This window comes from Aspergillus novofumigatus (genome assembly GCF_002847465.1).
Source record: "Aspergillus novofumigatus IBT 16806 chromosome Unknown P174scaffold_1, whole genome shotgun sequence".
Classification (NCBI taxonomy): Eukaryota; Fungi; Ascomycota; class Eurotiomycetes; order Eurotiales; family Aspergillaceae; genus Aspergillus; species Aspergillus novofumigatus.
The window spans coordinates 4,913,009-4,939,325 of NW_020194274.1; the positions used below are offsets into that span (position 1 = coordinate 4,913,009).

Sequence of the window (26,317 nt, forward strand, 5' to 3'; positions counted from 1 at the left end):
AAAGGGACATCCAGGGAATGCAGAGATCTTGCTATTGAGACTACAAATCCTGTACACGGCCTGGGTATCGACCGGGAAAAATCTTGAGATTAAAGTGCTAGGTCGACCTGCTTCGGGGTCTCCCGGCCAAATTCGTAGGGACTCAGTTCTGAATTACACATTGATTACTGTTGGTAGAGATAGCTTCCTGTTGAGCTAAAAGCTATTAAACATCATGTCCCATTCGGCATCCTCCCTACAGACGCGTAAATGACACACAGCGTTCCGGAAAGGAAAGTACAGCAGTGGAATCCATCATTGGTGTCCAATCACCTTCTTGGGTTGATAGAGGTCATCAATGCTCTTCAGCTCCTCGGGGCTAAGCGTGAATGATATAGCTGCAACAGCCTCGTCAACCCTTTCCTTCTTACTCATTCCCAGAATCGGTGCAGTGATAAAGGGTTTGGACAGGGACCAAGCGATTGCAACAGTCGCCATTGATACGCCATGCTGCTTGGCGAGTTTCTCAACCTGTTCGTTGATCTTCTTGTCAGTCTCTGTACTGGCCAGGCCAAGGAAGCCCTGCCCTTGCCCCTCCCCGCGTGTGGTGTTGGAAAATTCACGCCAGGGCCGGGCCAGGAAACCCATTGCAACAGGGCTCCAAGGGATACCACCCATTCCGAATTTGCTGCATGCAGGATACATCTCCCGTTCTTCCTCGCGATATATGGCGTTGTGGAGACTTTGCATGGATATGAACTCCGTCCAACCGTGGATGCGAGCAGTATACTGGTACTCGAGGAGCTGATGAGCCCACATTGACGAAGCACCAATATAGCGCACTCGGCCTGACTTGACAACATCATGAAGTGCCTCCATTGTTTCCTTGACAGGAGTTCTAAGATCGAAGCGGTGAATTTGCAACAAGTCGACGTAGGGCAGGTCCAGCCTTCTTAGGCTGGCATCGATGCTCTCAAAGATGTGTTTCCGACTCAGACCATACTGATTGACGTAGCCAGAGTTATCCTTTTCGTCATCTGACATCGCCATCGGCTGCTCCAGGCCTCGACCGACAGGCGCCCACAACTTGGTTGCGATGACAATGTTTTCACGGCGCCAATTGTATCTCTTGATTGCCTTGCCGAGAATCTCTTCGGACAAGCCATTAGAATAGGCATTTGCAGTATCAAAGAAATTGAGGCCGGATTCATAACAATGATTAAGCACGGGAAGGGCTTCTTCTTCCGGGATCGACCACTTAAAGCGGCCTTCGGGATTTCCGAAACTCATGCACCCCACGCCAATTGGAGCGATGCGTAGACCGCTGGTCCCGAGTTGCACGTATTTCATTGCTGGCTTCTTCAAGAATGGAGTAGGGGAGGAAAAAAAGAAAAGCACTGCGAGGCTTGGGAGTTCAATTATTGAGTGACGAGACGGATAAGCCGGATAGATTATATAGGCTGGGTCCTTGAGTAGACGAGCTCACGAGCATGACAGCCGGCCTGCGTGCAATCAGTTTGATGACTGATCACGCCCGATTGGTTGATTTATAGAGCTTGCTGAGAAGGTGTACCATGGCTTGCGCATAGCCCCTGGGCAGTTGGCAAGCTGAAACCCGGTCCTCCTTGTCTTGGATACGCGAACTAACTTATTTGGTAGGACTATTTTTGTCATCTATAAAATCGGCTTATGAAGTACGATTCAGCTGGGTCTGAGGTACTGGTATGCTAAGACTCGCGTAAACAGAACATTCCCCCTCCCCTAGTAAATAGTGAAAGGTCCCTCTAAGTTTCACAGTGGCTCGGCACGCATCTCAAGCGGTATTGAGCTTCATTGGGAAAGGTCGGGCTGTTTCTGGTCAATTATCTCGCTGCGTCAAACCGCCTGTCGCCTGTTGGAAGACCGATATTGAATTGTGATAAGGTACAACAGCAGCAGGTAAGACGAGTCATTGCGCTTGACACTGCCTGTTCCTTCTCTCACATCACGCAAACTGCCCTTGTGTCAATCCGCTGGTGATAATACTGCGTGGAATACTGCTAACTTGTGACTGTAGGAAGGGCTTGAATTCATCTAAAACTAGCGATTGAAATGACTCTATTGGAGACCTGGCTCTGATCGCTTTTTCGGACCCCTCAGTCCCGGCTTCGTGTCCTAGCCTACTAGATTTGTATGAGCTGTGAAGTCTTTGCAATGATTACAGGACGCCCCAGCTTTGACCCCATAGTAATACTTTCATTCGTTGCTAGTTCAAAGCTCCGAGCCAGAACATGACTAGTCTAGACACACACACCTCAAAACTAGCTTTTCGTAATATCGAATCTATTCTGGGCTCGTAACAGAGGTGGGTGACCGCACGAAGGAATACGCACCATTGGCAGCCAAGAGGAATGATGCTTTGCCAGTCACCTTGGGATCGGGGCCGATGAAGTTGCCGGGAAACCCAACATCAAAGCGGGTTTGGCTCTCAAGATATTCAACTTGCGCCGCCGTCAATCTCAGACTAAGAGCCTTGATATTTTCCTTGAGATGTTCCACTTTGCGACCGCCAACAAGAGGAAACACATTTGGCGCTTTCGCCATAACATATGCCAGGGCAACCGCAGTTAGAGACTTGATCCCATGTTCATTGGCCACCTTCTCGAGTGCTGCGCTCATCGCAGCCTCTTCTTCACTCTGATCCGAACTCAAGATGCTTCGGAGGCCCTCGCCCCGAGCCTTGCGTTCTTCAATTTCTTTCTTTGTCTTGAACTTTCCTCCTCCCAGGACGTCCCACGGGGCAAGTGCCATTCCAAAATGGCGTGCCATAGGGATGATTTCTCGTTCAAAGTCGCGTAGCATGACATTCCATCTGCCTTGGTAGATGCTGAAAGGGGTTTTCCCATGAGAGCGCGCATATAGGTTTGCTGCTGACACAATCCATGCAGGCGTATCCGAAATGCCCAGATAGAGTACCTTGCCCTGTTCTACCAGGATCTGAAGACTATCCATGACTTCTTCGATTGATGTGGTTTGATCCCACCAATGGACATACAAAATGTCAATCCAATCAGTTTGCAGCTTTTTCAGCGACTCGCGGACACTCATATGGAGGCTTCGCCTGTGATTACCGCAATGATTAGGCGCCTTTCCTTTGCCCAGCTTGTATGACCGAAAGTCTGTGGTGAACTTGGTGGCAATTACCAGCTGGTCACGGTTCTTGCGCTCAGTCATCCATTCCCCGATCCAGGTTTCCGATTGTTCATCTTGGTAGTTGTTTGCTGTATCAATGAAATTTCCGCCGGCTTCATAGAAAGCGTCAAGAAGTTTGAATGCCTCTTCTTTGCTCATGGAGCCCATGGAGTCTGCCCACGCATCTCCAATAGACATGGCTCCAAGCTGAAGCGGAGAGACACGGATTCCGGCAGTGGAGGAGAGGATGCGGTACCGCCCCAGTTCAGTGACTGGCTCGGGAGCTGGGGCCCAAAGATGCGCCATGATCAGTGACTGAAGAGCCGTACGAAGGACAGCAGTGAAAAGGTTAGGGGAAAAACAGAAGTCACGATTCGCACTCTGTGGGCAAAAGGAATGCGTTTGATGGCATGGATCTAAATAGCAGCTATCGTACAGTTTATATATCCGTTGACCCCGAGACTAACTTCTCTGCCGGAACGCGATAGAGTGTATGCGACTAAGTGACATCGCTACAGATCGGATGTTACCTCATAGATCAAGTTCACTCTTTTAAGCTACTGTCGTCATTATGCCCTTCTTGACTGGTTCAGGTAAAAGATTCCGACGACAAGTCCGCCCGTGGATGTCCTAGTCTATGTCATTTGTGAGGTCGATCTTGACGTCGTTGAGAGTGACCTGATATGAGATATTTCTTTCCGAGGTCTTGATTGGTCAGTTCTATCGAAGTATAAGCTTTTGGATAAGTATGGTGCACTAATTGCTGACCTGCCCCACATGTGGGTCGATCCGGTCAAGAGGGAACAAACTAATTGCTGACTCTTGTACATACATTGGTGAGTGTCAGTACTCTACGGGACTTAGCTGTGACATATCTGGCACACCACGAGGAGGTCGCTACAACTAAAGGCCTGAAGTACCACGGAACGGATTAGCCGAAGACATCAGAGAGTTGGGCTACCATTGCACGTTCGTACATGTTACGTAGTTGTTGGATGCTGAAACCCCATTCCAAATCCATTTGATGGTAAGGCATTTTAAATGCATGTCATCATTTAGCACATATGAATGTTTTTCCCAGGTTCAAAGGGCACAAGGTTCCTCTGGATGCCGTCCTTCTTCTCACAAACAACATATAAAATGGTCGTTCGATCTGTCACTTAGTCTGACCTTTGGTCTTTACCCCAGCACCGTGGAAATTTTGACTTTTTCTGCTAAAGTCACGTTAGAGGATCCAAAATGGGAAACAATGGAATGGAATATATCAGGTAAGTATTCCCTTCTGCTCAATGTACTGGAACCTAACGGGAGTTTCACAACAGACTGGGGAAGTCAGGCCTCAAGGTCTCTAAGATTGTGCTCGGTTGTATGACATATGGCGACCCAAACTGGCAGCCCTGGATCATGGATGAAGCCGCCGCGCTCCCACTGATTAAGCACGCCTACGACCGCGGTATCAACACCTGGGACGTTGCGGACACTTACTCGAATGGACGTTCCGAGGAAATCCTTGGAGCCGCATTGAAGAAGTATAACATTCCGAGATCCAAAGTTGTTATTATGACGAAATGCTTTCATGAGGTGGACGAGTCACGGGGTCCACTGGACGCCGCTGGTTTTGGCATCAATGATGGTGTGAGGGTTAATCAAGTTGGCCTTTCACGAAAACACATTTTTGATGCCGTCGAGCGAAGTGTGGAGCGACTAGGCACCTATATCGATGTGTTACAAATTCACCGTCTTGACCGAAACACTGATATGGAAGAGATCATGCGAGCTTTGAATGACGTGATTGTAACTGGGAAAGTGCGTTATATCGGGGCAAGTTCAGTATGTTCTTTTCCTCACGCGGATATAGCAAGAACCTCCGAGAAGGAATGCTGACCCGGACCTAATAGATGGCTGCTTGGGAGTTTCAAATGCTCCAAAATATAGCTGAGAGACACGGCTGGCACAGATTCATCTCTATGCAAGGATTTTACAATCTGCTATACAGAGAGGAAGGGCGTGAAATGTTCCCTTACTGCGCTGCCACTGGCGTCGGCCTCCTTCCCTGGTCGCCTCTTGCGGCTGGTGTCTTGGCTCACAGTTGGACGGATCGTTCGGACAAACGAGAGCAGCAAGATGTTTTTCTCAAGGCTCTCTTCAGGAGCAGTGAGGACAAGTCCGCAGAAGAAATCGTTCATCGTGTCGGTGTCCTTGCCCATGAAAAGGGGATAAGCATGGCCCAGGTGGCCACAGCATGGGTGCTCTCTAAGGAAGGCACAGCACCTATCCTGGGCCTTGATTCTGTTGAGAGGATTGATCAAGCTGTTGGAGCAATCAATATTAAGTTAACAGCGGAGGAAATTGCTTTTCTTGAGCAGCCCTATCTCCCCAAATCGGCTATGACTTTTTAGCCGCGATTATGTACATTCGCGCAGGGAATGTCCTGCAGGCGCTTGAGGTGGTTGCGCGAGGTACCATGTCCTTCCTAATTTCCGGCAGCAGAAAGAAGAGAAACTGAAGTTGGTCTTAAAGCACTCATTGCCAGCCTCCTGAGTCCGAGTCCGCTGCATCCATAATTGTTCATAGATGCTTATGTGATGAACGTCTGCCTGCACCTAGATCGCACACCAGATCCTTCCTAGCTCTTTATATAGCACATGATTCTTAACCACTCTGCGTCCCTCTAGTCTGAACAAAAAAAAATACTGCTTTTGATGCAGGCTTCCATATGGGCTTAATTTTCCCTGACAAGATAGTCCTACTCGAACCGCAACAGAGATGTCGGCTGAGCGCACTACCGACACTCGTGGTAAGAGGTAGTATTTTACAGAGGTCATCTGAACTTGCAGCTCCAGAAGCTAGAACTTTGCAGGCAACGAGAGAAGTATGTTCATTCCGGGTTAGTTAACTAGTCCTACTGCGTGACTAATACTTTCCCCGAATTTTAATTACTTTTCTTCTGCAGCTACGTTACAAGAAAATTAAGTAAAAGAAGGACGAGAGACTATAGAAAGACGGGGACTTATAAGTACTTGGAATTTGGATAGAAAACGGTTGTTAACCAGTTGTAAGCACATTGAAAGTATCCAGGGAGGCCTGTGCAAAAGAGCCTAGATGCTTTATAATAAGGGACATATGTCCTAAAATAAAGACTACATCCACATCGACTGTCGGAGCGCCCAACCCTTGACCTCAGATTGGATACTCTTCTTCAGATCTTCAAAAGACTTTTTGGGCTTCCAGCTGAACATCTCACATGCTCTGTCTGACTTGGTGCGAGCACTGCACACAGCCACACATATGTTAGTATGTACTGTTGATGAGCAGAAGTTGTGAGCGAAAGCAATCGGAATCCTCACTTTAATACAAAAGCCAATTTCCACAACCACTTCATCAAGCCCAGCTCCATCTTTTAAAGACAGACACTCCACCTCATCAGTCTTAAATACACCAAGAGGCTAAGAGCCTTACCTTCCTTCCCAATCTCCCATGAGATATCAAGAAAGGTAGTCTCTCCCACTTCAGAAGTTCAGAGCAATGGATCCCCTTCTTTTTTAAGGGATCTCCTCTGTCTTGTTAAGGACACCTATTTCTAATATAAGATAGAGTTCTACCACACCTGTAGTATAGACATGGCCCTATATTCTATCTCCCTTACCCACTACAATAGCCCGCTTGTAAGAAGGAGGCTTCTTAATTAGATTTTAGGGCCTAAAGCCCAGCCTAGATGGATCGGCTTTGGGGTTTTAGGTTGGGTTTAACCACTCTAGTTACTAAGTGAACTGATTAGAAGATGACAAGGAATAAAGTTAGCTTAGACTTCACATGATATGTATGGGTTGTTACACTCCATTAATTTTGGCAATATCTTCCCATAATCTTTGTCGGGCTTCGGTTTGGCCAAGCGGGTGTACCAAGGATCCTGCTAGTGTGCATTTGGCTCAACTTCCAAGGCTATTCGCCCGTCCATTTGCCACTAAGTTCGCTGAATAATCAGGGTCCGTCAGCCTACATACGCCAACTTGGCGATTTCCGAGAGGGCATTATACCGTCAGTGGCTCCTTAGCCGTCAGCAAGCCGTGTAAAGCTACGTCAGCAGATATGCAGGCCATTGCCACGACTGACTTCCAGCACCTCCCGCGGGTGTTGCAGGGGGAGGACGAGGACAGTTGGTTTGGGATTACAGACCCCAAAATACGGCGAAGATTGCAGAATCGATTGAACCAGCGGGAAAGGCGTTCGTATTTCCGTGTCCGGGGTCCAGTCGTTTGGAGTCGCTAATAAAAGAATAGGCAAGCGACTACGAGCATCGGACACCAGCGTCAATCAGGTCGAGCAGCAGCTGGGTCCTGGTGCTGAATCCGCCAACCATATCGGCCGGATTTTGAGGATTTTGGATGCAATACGTATTTTGGGTCCAGCCGCCATTAACGCTGCACGCGCGCTCAAGCAGCTTGAAAGCACTATTGTCTTTGGAGCTCGATGTAACGCTTGGTCTCCGGCGGCAGATTTACGTCTCGGGGTTACGAGGCTGAATGTCTTACGAGCATTGCATGCCAATCTCGAGGTCCTGGGCTATCGGCCAAGCGATATCCAGGACGATGCGCAGTCAACTTTTACAGTTGAGAGGCCGTCAAGGCACCCTGATCGAGACATCATTGAGGCCAAGCTACCATCGGCACTAAGGCCGACAGGCATTCAGCGCACGATTCCTCACCATCCATGGCTGGACCTCATCCCCTTCCCGGGCATGCGAGACACCCTGATCTTGGCTCAGGATTTCATTGACGATGAACAACTTTGCCACGATATGTCTGGTCGGGGTAGCCCCGTCGGGCAACAGTCTAATCGCAATGCGGGTAGTGGGGAAACTGGTATCTTGGTGTGGAAAGAGCCATGGGACCCATCCGGCTGGGAGGTCACCAAGGTTTTCATCCAACGATGGGGCTGGACTTTGCGAAACTGCCCCGAGCTACTTCGTTCGACGAATGCATGGCGAAGGTACCGGGGGGAAAGGCCACTTTTCACTGTCTCGGAGAATGACATGGAATCGATACGTGAGATCGTATGATAGTGCTAGTGCAAGGAGTCCAAGATCAACAATTGTCTTTGTCTCCTTGTAAATTTCAAGATGCTGATGGCATTACGTTGGAGCTCCATCAGACTAGTCACTGAACGAGCCACCAGACTGCTGCCACTCAGCTGGGACGAGTACATGGGTGGTCGGGTGATGTATTGATATGGCGTCCAATTTCGGCGAGCAAAAGTTCCTACAGGGTGTTTAGATTGACTCTCTCATTTGGCTGGACCCTTGCTGTTATCCGTTTCTGTCGTCTTTGGCCCACTTAGGCACTCCAAATCCTATCAGAAGGGACCACTCCAATTGGCCACTAAAAGCTGACTTTGCAGATGCCAGGATTCTTGAGATAGGTCAGCCAAACCCCATTACCCTATTTTTATTGCATATATCCGTCTGCTAAAAATAAAGCAATAGGTACCGGAACAGGTGGAACTACAGATCCGGCTCTAGAAGGCATTGGGACATCATTCTCCTCCTATACGTACACCGAGGTGTCAGTGGGATCCTTTGAAGAAGCCTCGGAGCTGTTCAAGGAGTACAGCAATAAAATGATATATCAGGTTTTGGATATCGAGAAGGCCTCGTCTGATCAAGGCTACGAGCCACACTCCTACGACACTGTCATTGCTTCCAATGTCCTACATGCTACCGCGTCTCTCCGAAGGACCCTGGAGAACTCACACGACAGCTGCTGATGGCCGGGGGGTACCTTGTGCTGTTGGGATTGACCAACAGCGGGGCAATCCGCATCTGTCATGTCATGGGAGGCCTTCCTGGATGGTGGCTCGGGGTAGACGAGGGCCGCAAATATACGCCTGTCATGAACTCCGCCATCCTCCCGGAAATCGACCCAATGGCTTTGCCGCTTTCTATCATGGTATCACAGGCCGTGGATGAGCGAGTGGATTTCCTCCGACATCCTTTGTTCAAGTCTTCGTCTTCGGCCGCGATTCATATTGAGATCCTTGTAATCCTCGGCAACAAGAGCCTTGATAGTTCTTGAATCGCAAAGCAATTAGACGAGCATCTGCGGCGTTTTTGTGCCCAAAAATCACTATTCTCAGTGGCTTACCTACTGAGGATGATCATATATTGTTGATTTTGTCCCTGAACCTGATATGATTTGATATCCTAGTGTGCATGCCATTCAATACTCATAGAGGTAGCAGCACTCTAGTTAACGATCAGCAAGTAACCGTAAAAAATATGAGATGAGGCCTGTTGTGCAGATTTTCCACCCGTAAGTGATTAACATCTGACACAGCTGGCAAGTATTCTGCCACTCATATTTATTTCTCCATAGCCTCGACCATCGCTGGTTGTCGGTGTCACGCTACTCGCTAAATGAAGCTTTGTCGGCCCCATTCGAGCATAGGGCGACATGCATCCATTTCAACGGCCAACCAGGAGGAACTTGCCTGGATTTACGCGCGCCTCTCACGTTCCTTCGGTTACTGGCCTCGATATGCGCGAATCCCCTTAAAGCCAAAGCACAGGGCAATCCAGCTAGAAAGCAGCCAGGAGCCTCAAGTCAGGAGCAGGGCGCTGCTGATTCTTTTGGCATTTATTAAGTTACTCCTTATTACCCTGACATTTCAGTCACCTGTTCTTACAGAACAGTGGAGGTAAAAGCTTATGTTACCGCAACGGTCCGCTGGCTGAGCGGCATTAAAGCTTACAGTTGATGGCTGTTTACCTATCCAGAGAGCAGGATGCTCAGCTCTTATTTAACCAGAGGATCATACAGGTTCGCGGGGAAGGCAGTGTTCTGTGAGGTCTCCTACCGCCCGGAGAGGCCGATTCGGTGCCGGAACTGTCCGAGTTAGATATGGACACAAGCAGGCACGGTGCCCCGACCCAGACCATGCGGAAAGAGCGCAGGTTACCCACGGTCAGATAAATAAAAGCGCGCAGCGCGTGGAGGGAATCCTCCGGTTGCTCATCCTGACTGCACCAAGTGGGGGTAGGGACTGTTTCAGATGATGCGCGTCCATTATAATGAGAAGAGAAGGACAACTGGATATGACGCTTTGGTCTCCCCCTTTTCTCATATTCCTCAGGTTCGTCGATATAAGCAGTGATGGAGGCATGACCCGCCCAATGCAGAAGGCCTAGAGTTCCACAAACGACGGCGCACACTCAATAGGCTCAGTATCCGGGTTCTCAGGATCATACACGATAATTGACGCCCGCCCCGAAATCCCCCGTTTGATCCTTTTTGTGTAAATTACAGACATCGCAACACCACTTGCCTCCGCAATTCCGCGCAGCAGCTGCGGTTGTGTTGGACGTGCAATATTGCCGATATACGTTGGATCGAGCAGGCTGTGCCCTTCCCACGGCCTGCCTTCATAGTTAAGGACGACGTCCCGCAGAAAGGGGGCGTGCTGTGCACGGTCTCTTAGATATTCATCGAGTGCATGGATGCTCGCTTGCATAGAATTTTCGGTTGAGTTTGGGCTACGCCGGTCAGAAGACGATTCCCAAGTCACTGTGTTGTCTACTAAGCATAGAGATTGAAGGCTCGGGGGCAGGAGGTCAGATAGTCGTTTGTGCGGATGCTGCGAGCGATTAAGATTACCCAGGAGTAATTCAGTCGGTATGTCCAGGCGCTTGAGGTTGAGAAACTGCTGCAGCGAGCCCATGGGAACTCTCCCTGCTGAACTGAGCGGCAGGGAGAAGACATCGCAGTTTTTGTCAGTCCATCGCATGTCAATAGTTAGTTCCTCAAGGGTATCTGCGACGGGTAGTAGAGCGGAACGGAGATCTGCGAAATCAATCTCTTCTGAGTATTCAGATGCCGAGATGTGACGGAGGAAACCACAGTGTAGCACTTTGATTCCTGGTGCTAACATCACCAGTTTCTCCACATGCTTCGGGTCGATGTCGCACCGGTAGAGGCGGAGCGTCGCGAGTGACTGAGACTGCTGCTTCTGTTGCAGCTCTTCTTTGAGCGTGGGCCATGAGCTGAGGTCGGGCTCATGAATCGTCACTATCAGTTCCTCCAAGGACGGAAGGAAGAAGCATGGGATGATCTGGTCAATATTCGCCTGAATATCCATAGCATCGTAGCCATTAACGTTGTCGCCAAATTTCACATATCTCAAACTGCTGAAACTTCCTCCCCCAGGAACCATAATCAAATGCTTTAATACCATTCCCACAAACACGGAATCATCCACCAGACACAGTGCCAATTTCAACGTCTCCAAATTCTCGAGCTGGGAAAGGATCAAGGCTATCACGGCGTCAACACTGCCTTCGCTCAGCGCCGTATACCACCGATCTTTCTGCGGGAACCCCATCTTGTTTATCAGATCCATTGCTGCGTTGATGGTTTGGAGGTCTAACGATCCCGGTACCACGTCCTTCAAGTGATCTTCCATGTTCGCCAAGTAGTGGTTGTCTAGATGGACTCGCTTGATGAGTAGAGCCAGCTCTGGATGCGCTAGGATGGTGCGCAGGAAAAGAGTAAGAGGTGGGTATCGCGGTCGTCGTTCGTCATGGTGATATATCCAGTCAATGTTGGAGTAGAGGAATCGATTGGACAGATGGTGGAAGGGTCTGGACACAAGCGAGAGGGAATGAAGTGTTGTAGAGTCACATTGTGCCAGCATCAGATACAGGACTTCAGCGGGTAGATTAGAGAGGTGAGCCATTTGGTGATTTGAATGGCATCATATGCCAGAGAAGTGTTTGTTTACGTGGAAAATTTGTGCTTTTATCAATACGAGATGGAGAGCCAATATGCGATTCTAAGTTTCTAACCGACCCTTCCACCTTGTTGCAGAGTCACGCGGCTCACGCCCCTTGTACTCAGCTGGCATCTTTCACGGGGGTTGCACCCTTAGGTTCCTGGTACAGATATAGAATAATATCTTCCAATTATCTGATGATCACTAGCTAAGATAGACCCGAGTATAATTGATTTAGTTTAGCTTCCATGTGTCAAAATGATGTCAAATTGTCAATAGACATATATAAACAGCTGGACCACCAGCAAGCAGTTCATATACAAAATATGGTCATACAAGGATCCTTACATATAATTCTTGTTATTACCTACTAAGTCTATAATTAATTATAATAATAATAGATGCAGCGAGTCAGCTACAAGTCAGTTCCCACCATGTGACATGCGCTACCTATGACGTAGAGAAGTAGTACAGAGTACTAAACAACAACACGACCTCACATAAGTCGCGACAGACATCACTCCAAACCATATCGACATTGATTATCCCACCAGCAGCATGGAAAGCAGCGGCCTGCGCGGTCTTACGCGACGAGCCCTGCCCGAAAGTCTCAAAACCCACGCTCAGACGGCACACGATGTCATCTCAAGCATGATGGGAATCCGCCAGACTCTGCTCTCGGCGGTCCTCTTCGACATACCCCCTGTCTGCTCACCACTGGTGAGCGAGTTGATCGCAGATTACCACACGGTAGCTTCTCCTCCTTCGTGGTCCAGTGGGAAATGGGAAATCTGACGGGTTTAAGAGTACTGGTCTACCCGAACATCCTTATCGCGACGCATACATCATCGTTTTACTTCCCGGAGAATCGACGATTGGGAAACAACATGATCTGCTACTTCTCCCTCTGTCGCGGGCTGGGAATCCGGTAGTCAGCGTAGTGGACGTGGAAGGGAAGGTCTTGGATATGGACTGGGGGGCCCGGGATTATTTCCGAATACAGGAAATGTGTAGATTCCGTGTCTCGGAGCGTGGCAGGGTCAGTGCCCTGTGTGTGGTGTTTCCGAGGACTTGATCTATTATGTGTAGTTCATTACGAGTGTCTGCGAGTCTGTGAATTGTAATGATATAATGATATGACAACCAGGCAGAGAGATATGCGGGCCAGAGGGCGCTTGCCTAAGGAGAGATACCAAGGACGGCGATAGCCGGTCTACAATGTCCTCCGCACGGCATTGTAGTCTCACCATGTCTGAAGGAGAGCTCTTCGTTCTTCTGCCAGTGCCCTTAGTATACCGCGTATTTGTCTCATAAACACCAACTAGAGATTCCGCGCTGAATTGAATGTGCGAGGGATTATCCGTTGTGCGGGACTGCCGATTTTTCGTATTGCACATTTGCACTATTATTTCCCCTACATTAAATGACTGTCTAGACACTCCAGTCAAGTGCTTCAATGGCTAAAAGACTATGCTGATAGTCGTCCAATATTTATCAGTCTTGATTAGCCACATTTAAATTGGGTAATACATCTTAGGTTCAAAGCACGGTAGTTGTCGAGAAATGATCATTCCTGCAAAGTAGCAAAGACAGAAGACTAATAAAGACAAGACTAGTTGCAATGGGACATAGAATTTAATATTATAAAAGGGCATAAGGGAAACCTACTACTACGCTAAGCTTTGTTAATATGTGGTGTCATGCAAGGAGGACTTGGTACGCCAACGGTCTGAGTTCAAACGAGGGAGAAAACCAAGGCAACATAAGAGCATCAGGAAACCGAACTCGCACGATTACTAGTCTACTAAATGAGATGTCAATAATAGTGCCTATTGGTAAGGCGTAGACAATGTACTATTGAAAGTGGACGCAAGCTAACAAGACTATATCCAGCCACTCAATAGTCGATGCAGCCAGACCAGACAAAACAGGAAAGGGGAATCAATCAAATATTACACAACGTCAAGTACGCCTCTATATACAGCAACCGAGATAGGCGTATGCACAATCGTCTCGGCGCCAACGCTGAGTCGAAAGATGAGTAATAACAGACAAGATTCTAGATCCTGTTCCTCGGCTTTGTACACCGCAAGGCCTGTCGCCTTGCTTGCGCTCGCTTTCTACTCTTCAACTCTCGCGACCTTTCTCTCCTCCCCATGAAATGCGTGTGCGGTGTCCCCTACGATCCGAGGATTGCTCATCTGGCGACGTCGATGGGAGACCGCTTACAATTCCAGCATCGTCTCTTCGCGGAGATGCCCGAGAGCCATCCGCAAATTGAACCCTGCCTCGCACTTGGCGGAATTCACCGTTGTCATCGCTGTCCGTGTCTTCGACTGCGGCGTCCGGGTCATCAGAGTCCGAGTCGTTCTGCAATTCTCCCAGGGCCGCCAGACGACGACGACGCTCTGCAGGTGTTTCACCCGTGTCGTCCAAGTCGGCTTCCTGCGGGGGACTCGCAAGACCGGCTGCTTCTCGGAGGCGAGCTGGCGGGATCCGCTCGGTACCATCGTCTTCGGAGTCTCGCCTCGAATGCGGACGAGGCCTGGAAGGCGAGGCGGACGGCTCCAGGTGACTGCGTCGCTCCTGTGCAGCCGAGCCTCGAGTCACCCTAGCGAGCGAAGCAGCCACGTCGGGCCCGGGAACGTCCTGTACCGATTCGTCGTCGGTGGTCTCGCTGTCAGAGTCGAACTGTTCGATGCCGCGGGTCTCTACCTGCGTGCCAGGCGATACCGGCACTTCGACAGGTTGTGCTGGGAGAGATTCTCGTTGCTCGGCCTCGTCCCGAGCCACATTCTTCACACGCTCAGGAACGTCAGTCTCCTCGACCAACTGACGACGAGCCTTAGGGTCCAGATTCTTGATCTGCTCGGCGAACTCGTGTTTTGTCATGCGGCGACCCTTGTGACCGACACCTCGCTTGCCAACTTCGTTGTCGTTGGCCAGGGTGAACCGCAGTCCATCGTCCGCTAGCCACTCGTTCTTGGCTGCCTTCCTACTCTGTGCAGCTTCCGAGGTTTCCGCCTCGCCGTCTCTGCCAAACCAGGTTCCCATTCGTCCCAAGCCGCGGCGGCTAGGGGCTCCGGTTTCGGCCTTGCCAGCGGCGGGAATCGAGTACTTCTTGATGACTTCGCCATCCTCATCTTCGACGATAATGGTATTGCCGAATTGGTACGCGTGAGCCGAGCGAGCTTTGCCCTTGGCCGGCTTGCCAGATTCTTCGGTCGATTTCTTCTCCGCAGCTTTCTTCGCCTCCTTGCTTTCCGCTTCCTCGCCGCGGCCTTTGCCCCAACCGATCCATTTGCCGAACTGCTTGCGAGCCTTTCCTAGCGGGGGCCCGGCCGCAGCTCCCACTGCATGTTGGATTTGTTCCCCTTCCGTCTTCTCATGTGGTTGGCTTCGGGATTTGGACAGTTCGCCTGACTTATCCTTCTGCAGCCGCAGCCTTTGTTCTTCAACGTGCTGCTCCCGTTCCTCGGGTGATTTATGGCTAATATCTTCTGTCTTCAAGACATTGCCTTCTTCGTCTTCGATGACCATCGTATGGCCTTCCAGGTACACCTCTAAGGCAGGTTCCCGGCCAAACCGATCACGCTCATGGTTCGGTGGAGATCCTTCCCGTTCAATCTTCTCCCGCTCCTCGGCTTCCTCCTTTGATCTCTCAGTCTCCTCACCAACCTCGACCGGCCTTTGAGGCATAATGGCTGACTGGCTGATCGGACCTCCAGCTCCGTCATCCCGCCTACGGCGCCTTCGAGGCTTGCGACTAGAGGGTCGACCGGTGGGTGTCTCAGACTCTTCCTCACGAACCCGTCGCAAAAAGTTACCGGGAACGCCAATCGGCGGAAGGGTTCCAGGAGGGAACTCTGGCTCAGTGGATGAGTCACCCAACTCGTCTGCGTCAGTCTTGCGGAAGGACATTGACCCTTTGGCCAGAGACTGTACGCGAGGCAGCCGGTTCATCCAAGAGGGACCCTCTTCATTGGCGGCCGTGTATGACAGCGTGATTGTCAAAGTATTGATACGCTTTCCAAGGGTAAAGACAGCGATCGACGATCCGTGCACCAGAATGGACGAGATGACCATAAAGGTTGTGATGGGCCAGATCAACTGCACTACATAATAGTCGGGGGACCCTGGTTTGGGCAGCTCTTTCTCAGGCAACGGCTGAGTGCTATCGGTTTCGAGTTCAGCCCTGGTTAGGATTGCGGCGAAGATGGCACCGACCCCGATGGGTCCGAAATGGCCGGCGAAAAGAGCCTCACGCCACGTTTTGACGTCCGGTATGACTGGCTTCAGTATCATCATGATCGGAATCCGGCGGAAGAAGATGACCAGGATCGCGATGACTACGAGCCTCCAGGGCACGAGGCCGATATCCGGGTTGTTGTAGTCCTCCCAGGGGATGATAGACCCGAAATAGACAAAGTACGCCAGATTGAGAAGCAGGTCAATGACGTTGGATACGTGAGATTCCTCGGTCTTTTCCGTGAACCAGCCATCGTTGCTGAAGCCGACGCCGCAAGCAAAGCCTATCAGAAGATCATCCATGCCCAGCAAACTTCCAGAGCCGGCGCAGAACACGGCCAGGACGAAATAGAAGACCAGGAAGCTCTCGCGATCGATCAACTGCTTGCGCTCGGCGAACTTGATGGCATGGCGAGCAATATATCCGATGGCGAAACCATAGACTGCGCCAAAGATACACTCATAGAGGATCGTCACACAGAACCAGTTGAGTGACACCTTTCCTGCATTGGGGCGATAGCGCAGGATGTAGAACGCGAGATAGATGAACGGGAAGGCCATGCCGTCGTTGCAGCCGGACTCGGCGGACAAAAGATCTCGCAGATGTTTGGGGACTCGCTTGGCGAATTTACCCTTACCGACAACCGAAGAGGCCAAGACGGGGTCGGTAGCTGTCACGCAAGCAGCGCATACGAGACTTTCGAGCCAGTTGAGAGGAGGCACCATCCACCAAATGAACAGACTAGTGACCAACCAGCCCCAAGTCATCACGGGAAGGAGCAAGAGACAGACGGATTTCCAATGACGTTCCATGTATGCTTTGGGCAACTCGACGCCGACGGCGAAACACTGGACGACAAGGACGATGCGCGAACATTCGAGGGTAATTTTGTCGACGTTGCCCCATTCGGAAGGGTTGAACAGATTGGCTGCATGGGGGCCAAAGATGATACCACACAGCGTGGCCACAGTTGCTTCACCAATGTACAGTTTCTCCTTCACGAAGAGCGAGCAAAGCATGAACAGCCCGGTGAAGCCGCCGAGGATCATGTACGCCAGATGAGGCTTATCGATGTCCAAGTGATGCCACGCCATAATTACTCAGCGCTTCCTCCTTGTAAGTCTAGTTGCTTTTTTTGATCCCTACGCGGGTAGCAATATCTCCACGTTCTCCAACTGATTGAACGTGCAATTACAGATATGAACTCCGCACCAGGATTGCGTAATCCCGTTTCTCCGCATACCTTTCTGAGAGGAATGAAGAGGAATGAACGAAGAGAAGTTCAGGAATAGTGAACGGCTAAAACGGTCGATCGAGGTCTTTCCTATTGACTATTTGCGGTTCTCGTCAGCTCTTTGTTCTGCGACAGTTGGCGGTTGAGCAACCAGGACAAGATAAACAAACAGATGAACGGAGAGAAATAGTGTCAAAGGAAAGGAAAGGCAAGGGATGTCGGCCAAAAATGCGAACATTTCTCGTCCAAGTGCCAGTAACGGAAGTAAGAGAAGAGAAGCAGGGACTACCAGATTTGGAAATCGATAGCCTGGAAAGCACGCTAATTGTCTGTACTCACCCTAAGAATAGAAAGGAAACAACAAGTAAAGGAGGAGGCAAAGGACAGGGGAAAAAACAGACCCAAGCAAGCACAAGCGACGACAAGAAAGAGACAAGAGAGGATAAGAGACAGAAAATGGAGGAAAGACAAGACGCTGGGCAGACGCAACTCACCAGGAAGCGGGCAAATTCAAGGACCCAGAGCCAAGACGACAACGACGGAACCCAAGACCACACCCGGGAATTTCATAACAACCAGTGCTCACTGTTTGCTTTGATCCGATGAAGACGAGTCAATGTCAAACATGAGTCTGCCTGTGGTAGGCCAGATACTTTCTTTTTCTTTTTCACCTTCTCCTTTGTTTGTAGCGAGTTTGCCGAAGAAATGGGAGAAAAAGCGCAAGCAAAGGCTAAAGAAAGCTGAGGATGATGACGGAGGCGGCACTGGCAGCCTTACTGCCTGAGGACCCAGCGGGGATGCGGCGATTCGTCGTCCCCGTTCTCGTCGCCCCACCAGACCCAAAGCGGAACGAACAATTTCTGTCCTTGGCAGATTAGTCAGGCTTGGTCTTGATAAGACAATAATAATCTCGTCGTAATCCTCGTCCTTTAGAGAAACAAGTCTTAAAAATAGACAGAATCAAAAGTATTGCTGGATGGATCGTATCAGACTCAGACCAATTCACAATGGCACCTGCAGTATATACTTCTACACTACGTATGTAGTACCTAAGGTACCTACCTTGTGTTGCTGAGCCACATGGGATCTATATTGGGGCGGCGTGATAGGTAGTACAACATTCCCAGGCATAGCGTGGGCCTCCGGATGTATCATTTCCAATTGCAGGCAATCTCTGAGACGCTTTCAACACCATATATCTGCGGATTACGGGTACTCTGTCTAGTGTAAAAGAACCCAGCCACTCTAGCGTATTCGGTCTGAGATTTACTCCGGAGTAGAACATCAAATCAATTCCACCAGCCTTGCAAGGCTGCCCAGGATGCTTCAGTATCATTGGCTACAGTAGTGCTCCACTCATGGGCGGCCGCCGGGAAATGCGGTTTAGATTGGTGTATGAGTGGGACCGTTGGAGGCAGGAGCTGTAATCCCATTGGAGATATCGATGGTTAAACTTGATCCTGATAGGGTATTTTGTATTGATCCGGTCCTTGCCAGGGCGTTCCTGTTCCCACTAGCGGAGCACGAAACCCAAAGCGCCTGAGTGTAGGGTACAAAGTGAGAGAGACACCGAGAAATCGCGGCGGGTCGGATCGGAATCAATTGCCTTGCCATGCATACAGGGGACATATCACACGCATCAACAATGGTAGGCAAACCACTACCTTACCAGATACCGTACTCAAAATGATCACACAGTCATCAGTCCAGACTGAAAAGGTCCATCGATCAAGCATACTGAAAAAGAAATCAACTATCCAATAGCGACAGGCTGAGCAACAGCGAAATAACATAGACATGCTGGGTAGACACGGTTGAAAAATAAAGCAACAACTCTCGCATCACTCGCCCAAAGGCATTCCTTCCACCTGATCACTCAATGACCGCCAATTGTCGGCCTGCAGCTCGGAGTATTTCACTCGCTCCTGGCTCCAATCCTGATGAAGTCGGCTGATGTGATACTGACTCCGCTGGAAATGTACCAGCTCATCTCGGATGCACTCTTTGATGAAGACTCCTCTCGCGTGTTGCTGCACAATTGATTCCTTGTCCTGCAGTGCCAGCAAAGCATCGTGTTAGAAGAAAACATGGCAATCAAAGGAAGCCGACGCGGCAAAAGGAAAAAGCAAAATAAGGTCTAGAGCGAAGAAAACGGAGAGAAAAAGAAAAATGAAAGGTGAAAAAAAAAGGGTCATACCTTGAATATCGACTCTTCGACCTTCTCAATTTCCCCGGGTTTCACCGCCCCTTGAGGGCGTGACCGCAATTCCTGCAGCTTCCGCTCGTTGCTCTCAATCCGTCGCTCCAGTTGAGGTATGTTGTTACGTGCGTATCGGTCCCGTCGGTCGAACATCTCTCTCACACTGACAAGGCAATCCCGCTGGAACTTCAAGTCCTCCAGTACACCATTTTCCCATGCTCTGGCTTCGTCCTCCAACAGACTCTGGCTATTGGAGAGGTGCCTGGCCGTAGCCATGATGCCCTCGTTGAGTATAGGAACGTCATTGGTATCCACAGCGTATGTATCCTTAGTTACTTCTGTGAGTGACTGCAATGCGAGCGAGAACCGCAGGTGGTCCGCGGCAAGTCCCTCGTTACGCTTGGCTAATCGCTCGAGCAATGTGCACAAGTTGATGTAGATTTCGGCGGAGCGCTTCACGCCACTACGAACTGTTTCAAAAATATCCGTCAAATTGGCGGGTAATGAGTCCTCGAGATCAGGAGGGAGGACCCGGCCCGTGAATTCGTCTTGGACCGAGATCGTGGCTTGTTTGCGCCAGACCGAGAGTTCCTAGCTGCAAGTCAGTTTCTCGTATGCCATTGATAAGGGAAGATCTACACACCGTAGGAACCGTCAAGAACATGACCACGAGTTGCTCCTGGCTCAAAACAGGATGACGAACGAGTGCGTTGGTGAACCGCACGAGGCCTCGGCGCCGCTTCTCAAGGAACGAGTTTGAATCCGCTGAAAGGTGAGTGCCATTGACTTCAAACGGAAAGAAGTGAGTAAGCTTTGAGGAGAGCTTGTAGCAAGCCTGTGCTCTGACGTACCTGAAATTCTCTTGGGTGGAAGTAAAGGAAGTTGTCGGAATGGGTATCGTTTCTGCAGACAATCTAACAACCAGACAAAGTCACTGTATCGTCGAATCACTGTGCTACCTCTTCGAGCCGATTTCACCTCGTAGTTGCGATGCTGAAACATGAACATGCCCTCCTTCTCAGGCAGCAGGTTGACTGTCACAGTCTCCTCCACTTGTGAACTCGTAGAGATGCCGATGCCCGATGGCCGTCGGGCATTGGACTCTTCCTGCCCACTACTGGGAGCACCGAGATTTCCAAGTCCAGCTCGGACCGGTCCGCCAAAGCCATCACCAGCTGTTGTATTGCCATAACTCTCCCCCCATCCAGACCCGGAGCTGGTGGAGGGCACACCGTCTGTCCGCCCGTTGGCACGAGGACCGCTCGGTACTTCATGTCGTGTCTCATCCTCGGCAGCCCTGCTAGACCAGGCATTGGTCGCTGATCGCACGCTTCCAAAGCCGTTGAGGACTGGAGGCTCGGATTCGGTTTGCGCATGGTTATGACCGCGGTGTAGTTGGGGGCTACCCCACGGATCAGCCTCCAAGCCGCCCAAAGATTCTCTGGACTGTCGCGAGCGCGCGGAAGGCGGATCATTCATGGCCGCGGGAGGAGGAGGAGGAGGAGGAGGAGGAGTGGTGGGCCGTTCTTCCGGATGAGGAGGTGCAGAGGGGTGTTGCCTGTCGCGCAGTCTGTCAAGGTAGGAGCTTTTCGGTAGCGGAAGCTCTATAAGGGCATTAGCAAGCTTTCAGACGAGCCTACAATGGTAAAGGCGTTATACTCTTGCGTCGATCATCCACCGCATCAAACGTAAGGTCCTCCCCTTCCTGCGCAAGGCCAATCAGCGCTAGGAGGACGTTGAACTGGCCCCGACCAAGCCCATTCGCGCTATCGCCATCACCTGAAACAACGAGATTAAAAATCTTGGCCTGGTCGCTGGCACTGAGCCCGCTGCTCGACAGTATCTCCCGCACAGAGGTCAAGCCCACGACGCCCCGACACGATCCCCCTCATTAAGCACAAGGTCATATGCGTCAACATAGCTCTCGGGAACATCCGCGTCGGGCAGCAAAGTCTTCACGAGCTCGTGTCTGGCGGCCCGTTTGCTCGCGTTGCTATTCCAGGGCGAGCTCGACTGGAACCCGTCGTCATCGGCGAAGAGGGAGGACGAGCCCAGGTTGGCGGAGCTTCCAGCTCCAGCTCCACCGAACGATGGCTCATCGGCGAAAAGCGAAGACCTGGACCTCTGATGGACTGAATCACCCATAGAGGGTTCTTCTGGCGAGGTCCCAAATAAGGACATTATGGACAATCTCGAGTGCGCGATGCGTCACGGGTTCGTTGGCGATGATCCCAGTTCGAGGTTTGGGGAAGCGGAGTTCGGTCGGAGGCTGGGAGAGAGATAAGTGGCGGCCACCACGGAGGGCCACAGAAGCAATCGTCGTCTGCAAGTCAATGGATAACCCCAGAAATGGGATTGAGATGAAAGTTGGGGTTAAACAACCAGCTTAGTGCCAGCTAAGCTCTGCTTCTCCTGCTGTGATAAGGGAAGAGAGCATAGAGCCGAAGAAGCCTGGGGCCCGCAGGTGATGTTGTTTGGTGGATCCACCACAGAGCGCGCACTAGTCAGTTATTCGAGGCCGACAATAAACAGTGCTGGTACTCTGTACAGACATGGGGATACTGTCACCGATCATGCACTTTGGATTGGGAAACCCCATCGCCAGCGATGATATATTTATAGATACAGCACAACTCATAGGGGTCTTTGCAGTTCACATATATATAAATCATGTCTAATATACGTCATGTTCGATGGTGTACATTCCTACATCCCGCCATCACCTGAGCTCTCTGACGCAAGATCGCTGCACTCCTTGCTGGATTCTCTCATCGAGGTCACTGTAAAATGCCCGGTTCGAACCAAGAGATCCTGCCACTCCTTATTCCCTGTAGCTAGGATCAACGCTGGGTTGGTACCAGGCGGAAACCATCGTTCTTTTCGTGTTTCTGCCTTGCTACCCCTTCTAGGGCCGCTCGACTTGCCCTTGTCTTTCGCATTCTCTTGTTTCCACCGTCGTTCTCGGAGAGGAGACCGCTCAAGTGTAGTCGGTACTGTTCTAAACGAAGGTCAAACGCCATTATAGCACGGATATACGGTGCTAGGTCCTCAGAGAGGGGCCCAAGCCTATTTTCAACCGAGGGTGCTAGCCGGCCTGGAGGGGGAGGGAAAAGATGATCGGCTCGCCTGAGAGGCTCCAACGCTGTTAGAAAAGTCGCTTTGGATGTGCCGGCACGCCGCGGTGCGACAACATTCTGCAAGACGTTCCGTGCCTGAGAAGCTTCAATATCTTTTTGTTGCTCGTCTCGGAAAGTTCGACCCATAAAGACCTCGAATGTACTTCCAATGCTTGCCAGAAAGGAAGAGTAATCGGGCACGAGATCCGCCTGCAGCAGTGGATAACCCTCGATATAGTTCGCTCTTTGCTTCTCAGACGTAGCAGGTATTGTGTTGTCAATCGAGTCCTACGGAAATTGGCAGTTAGTTTTGGAATTGTCTTCCAGGTCAACAAAACGTACCAGCTTTTGGTCGAGAGAGCATCGAGCGCAAAGTACATCCAGAACACTCCGCAGATCGGCGTAATCAGACTGAAGCTCCAGCCTTTGAAGACGTTCGATGTTTGTGGCGTCAAAGTTGGTTGTCCCTGCCGAGGACAAAATCCCAGAGCTCGAGCCCGCCATTTCCTCTGTTTCTTGCAGGCTAACTTGCCACCAGTGCAATAATTCTTGTGTTGACTCAATGCGGCTGTCGAGTGTGTTGTCCAATAGCATATCGCGATTGAACCAGCCCATAGAGGGTTCGTAAGTATTGAGACTTACGACCCGCAATTGGTCACTATCCTGATCAATCTCTGCGCCTTTTCGCCATCGATCTATTATCCAGTCCAACCCTGATTTTTCGCTTCCGATGGCCATCTGGCACCAAAAGCTCAAATCCATGATCGTTCTCCGAAGATCCCTTCCCGTAGCCAGGTATAGGTCGTCGACAGCTTCCCTCTTGAGCATATGGCCCTCATTTGCTGCGAGGACGAGAAGGTAGTCCACAGCAGAACGCTGGGGTGGCGGCTTATACCGTAAGATTGCATGAAAAGAGATTTCTTCTAGGGGGATGAGGTTTTCATCGTTACAAGTGATGATGATGGGACGCTTGGACTGGCTGACGAGGGCCATAACCCCGGGCCAAAACTGCTTGTCCTCCTCGAAGAGGATATCCGCTTCTTCTAGCAGAATGAGGGACTGCTTCTGACTCCGTGCCCGTTTTGAATCGCTCTCCTGCTGCGAATCTTTTTGACCGGTTTTCTTGTCCTGCTTGGGTTTCTTCCCAACAGCAGGCTTGAAGAACCCCATGAGCTTGTTCTGTTTGCTTTCGTCTGATTCTGGAGCCTCAAGGCCGACGCCCAGCGAGGGATTATTTGAAGTATCCTCACCAGCGGTCACTTTATGCACAAGATGATTCTGTGTCATGTCACCGACACGCTCCAGGATGTCTTTAGCACTTCGTCGGTTACCAGGGTGGATCTCGAAAACTTCGAAATCAAGCTCCTTGGCCACTGCGTACACGGAGGCAGTCTTACCGCATCCTGGAGGACCACTGAGGAGTATTACATTGGACGTACGGTGTTTTCCTGCACCGGATCTCCAAACACCGTCCGAGTCACCCGACCGAATGACTGTCTTTTTGGAAGAGACTGTTATTCCACCGGCTAACTCGTCATCGTCGGATGCAGTAACCTCGCTCATTTCAATATTATCATCGCTACTGTCGACAATGAATCCGTCAAGCTGGTCAGCCTTCTTGCGCTTCTTTTTCCGCTTTTTATCGTCACCCTTCTCCTTGGCTTTCTCAATGTCTTTTGCAGGTTTTCCTGTATCCACGGCGGATATCATAAGATATTTCAACCAGTCCCGCAGCATCATTGGTTCTTTGCTCATCTGAAGAACCTGCGCTGCAGACTCAGGAGCGTATTTTTGAGTCCACAAGCTCATGTCGTATTCGCCTCGATCGAACGCAGTCGAAGATTGTGGAATTGACGAGAACACTCTTGAGATGGCAGGATGACTGACAATTGAATTCGTTCCATCTGCAAAGGTGGATTCGGAAAGCTCAGGTACTATTGCTTGCTGCAGATCCCTTCCGCTCGCTGTGTGCCTCTGAGGTAAACGTAAGGCTGCCGGGACATCCTTATTCAAATCTGTACACGTACGTAGTATATTTTCCTCATCAAGTACCTGAACCGCAGCCATCTTTGCTTTCTTCTGATCAATATTCAGAGGATAACTCAAATCTTCTTCCTGCCGATCTGAGTCCCCGGGAATGCCTCGAAGGTGACTAAGGCCCTTAGGGGGCCAAACCGGGTGGATTGATTCAGGGAACTTTGGGCGTGGCCTGAATGACGAGAAAAGCATCGGCCGGCTGGCAGACCTGGTAACATCAGGCTTTGCCTCTGATATTGATGTCGTGCCGGGTATTCCTTGGCTGAGATTTGACGGAGGTAAGGTTTCAGCGCAAGGGTCAGGTTTGCGCGGAGCAGGTTTCAAGAAGAACGGGTGCGTAGGTTTTGGAGGTTGCGGCTTTTGCGCAACCGGCACAGGTGGAACAGTTGCCCTGGAAGGGACATACTTTGTTTGGCCGGAGATAATCTTATTGATGAGCTGCCCAATATTTTTGGTCTTGTCGGGTTCGCTAGCGTATTTCAGGACCACCAGTTTCTTCTTGCCCTGCTCCGGCCCTTGGCTCCCTGCTTTGGCACGTTTGCTCCTTCTCTTCTTCTGAGGGGTATCATCCGTTTGCTTCGCGACAGGCGAACTCAGGAGTTTCCCATTAGCGGTGAGTTTCAATTTTTTCTGCGGCGGGGAGCGTGACTGTAGTGCCTGATTCGCTGCGTCCGAAAGCCCCCTATCCGGGTTGAGGAGGTCTGAGGCAGAGCTCGGTTCTGTTAAAGGCTCACTGCTGGCGACATCTGAAAAACGAGGCGGAAGAGTGGCATTGTTGGCTCCAGCATTGGGGTTGAAATGAGCCTTATCATCGGACGTATTTAATGTAGCGAGGGGCTGATCCAGCAGCAGAGAGTTATCGCCTTGATGTGGTTCATTCTTAGTGGAAGCGTCGCGTGTTCCCTCATTGACATCCTCGGTCTTTCGCCGTTTCCTTCGTGCTGAATTGGGGTCATGTTCTAGAGCCATGGAATCTAGTAATTGCGGAGTAGGTATAGAGCGTGTCAGGGAGGTGTTTGATTGCGCCGAGGATTGAACGGGTAACCTGGATTCAGCTTCGTGCGGACTCTGCGATGAAACGACATCTTCTATGGTGCGTCTAGGAATTCCGAGGTCTGCTGATAATAAGTAAACTTGGATGTAGCCATTGGAGGAAGACATGAACCTCTTTGTCTTTGGAAAAACGGGTGGATAGCTGGCTGCTCGCCTTGTGCCATGGCCATGGGCTGCAGTGCGCTCATTCGATAAGCGGATCAATGCTCATCACTTGAAGGTTAGACGAGAAATGACTCGAGACACGAAAGAAGACAGAAAGAGAATGATGAAAACATGAAAACGTGATGCTGGTTGCTCCACAGCAAAGGTTGTCCGGCTGAGAGGGGATTTTGGACTTGGACCATGGAGACAATCAATTGAAGCCTGGGTTGATCACCGACAACGCCAAAGTGCAACGCGAAGAAGCGCGTGGTTTTTTTGGCCACGCGGGCCATTCGTTTTCCGCCGTACGTCATTTACCATACCAGAAACGCTAGTCCGAAGAAAGGATAGCCCCGGATCTCGGGACAACG

The 26,317-nt window shown here is 50.5% G+C and overlaps 9 protein-coding genes across 9 annotated transcripts; 4 read left to right on the forward strand and 5 right to left on the reverse strand.

The window, feature by feature from the left end:
* Positions 1–294: 294 nt before the first annotated feature.
* Positions 295–1,385, reverse strand: P174DRAFT_501045 (aldo/keto reductase; the record flags this gene model as incomplete). The annotated part of the gene is made up of 1 exon (XM_024831010.1): positions 295–1,385. The coding sequence occupies exon 1, from the start codon at positions 1,327–1,329 to the stop codon at positions 295–297; it is 1,035 nt and encodes a 344-aa protein (XP_024688200.1). The 5' UTR covers positions 1,330–1,385.
* Positions 1,386–2,007: 622 nt separating this feature from the next.
* Positions 2,008–3,536, reverse strand: P174DRAFT_469714 (aldo/keto reductase). Its single transcript, XM_024830573.1, has one exon. The coding sequence runs from the start codon at positions 3,454–3,456 to the stop codon at positions 2,302–2,304; it is 1,155 nt and encodes a 384-aa protein (XP_024688201.1). The 5' UTR covers positions 3,457–3,536; the 3' UTR covers positions 2,008–2,301.
* Positions 3,537–4,389: 853 nt separating this feature from the next.
* P174DRAFT_457010 (aldo/keto reductase) lies at positions 4,390–5,549 on the forward strand (the record flags this gene model as incomplete). Its single annotated transcript, XM_024829492.1, has 3 exons — positions 4,390–4,418; positions 4,473–4,980; positions 5,049–5,549. The coding sequence occupies 3 exons, from the start codon at positions 4,390–4,392 to the stop codon at positions 5,547–5,549; spliced, it is 1,038 nt and encodes a 345-aa protein (XP_024688202.1).
* Positions 5,550–7,138: 1,589 nt separating this feature from the next.
* On the forward strand, positions 7,139–8,209 carry P174DRAFT_509497 (DUF3425 domain-containing protein; the record flags this gene model as incomplete). Its single annotated transcript, XM_024831558.1, has 2 exons — positions 7,139–7,379; positions 7,528–8,209. Exons 1-2 carry the CDS (start codon positions 7,240–7,242, stop codon positions 8,207–8,209), a joined length of 822 nt encoding a protein of 273 aa, XP_024688203.1. The 5' UTR covers positions 7,139–7,239.
* Positions 8,210–10,329: 2,120 nt separating this feature from the next.
* On the reverse strand, positions 10,330–11,877 carry P174DRAFT_427763 (uncharacterized protein; the record flags this gene model as incomplete). The annotated part of the gene is made up of 1 exon (XM_024825465.1): positions 10,330–11,877. One exon carries the CDS (start codon positions 11,875–11,877, stop codon positions 10,330–10,332), a length of 1,548 nt encoding a protein of 515 aa, XP_024688204.1.
* A 664-nt stretch (positions 11,878–12,541) lies between these two features.
* On the forward strand, positions 12,542–13,089 carry P174DRAFT_400721 (uncharacterized protein). Its single transcript, XM_024823909.1, has 2 exons — positions 12,542–12,663; positions 12,719–13,089. Exons 1-2 carry the CDS (start codon positions 12,565–12,567, stop codon positions 12,986–12,988), a joined length of 369 nt encoding a protein of 122 aa, XP_024688205.1. The 5' UTR covers positions 12,542–12,564; the 3' UTR covers positions 12,989–13,089.
* Positions 13,090–13,752: 663 nt separating this feature from the next.
* P174DRAFT_509498 (Na+/H+ antiporter Nha1) lies at positions 13,753–17,256 on the reverse strand (the record flags this gene model as incomplete). Its single annotated transcript, XM_024831559.1, has 2 exons — positions 13,753–14,114; positions 14,136–17,256. 2 exons carry the CDS (start codon positions 17,254–17,256, stop codon positions 14,041–14,043), a joined length of 3,195 nt encoding a protein of 1,064 aa, XP_024688206.1. The 3' UTR covers positions 13,753–14,040.
* Positions 17,257–17,412: 156 nt separating this feature from the next.
* P174DRAFT_52203 (uncharacterized protein) lies at positions 17,413–18,129 on the forward strand. Its single transcript, XM_024832370.1, has one exon. It carries the CDS (start codon positions 17,625–17,627, stop codon positions 18,000–18,002), a length of 378 nt encoding a protein of 125 aa, XP_024688207.1. The 5' UTR covers positions 17,413–17,624; the 3' UTR covers positions 18,003–18,129.
* Positions 18,130–18,863: 734 nt separating this feature from the next.
* Positions 18,864–25,972, reverse strand: P174DRAFT_509499 (uncharacterized protein; the record flags this gene model as incomplete). Its single annotated transcript, XM_024831560.1, has 12 exons — positions 18,864–19,447; positions 19,594–20,187; positions 20,240–20,382; positions 20,448–21,200; positions 21,256–21,439; positions 21,475–21,752; positions 21,809–21,919; positions 22,320–22,484; positions 22,517–23,000; positions 23,055–25,468; positions 25,505–25,864; positions 25,909–25,972. The coding sequence occupies 12 exons, from the start codon at positions 25,970–25,972 to the stop codon at positions 19,238–19,240; spliced, it is 5,760 nt and encodes a 1,919-aa protein (XP_024688208.1). The 3' UTR covers positions 18,864–19,237.
* Between the last annotated feature and the right edge of the window lie 345 nt (positions 25,973–26,317).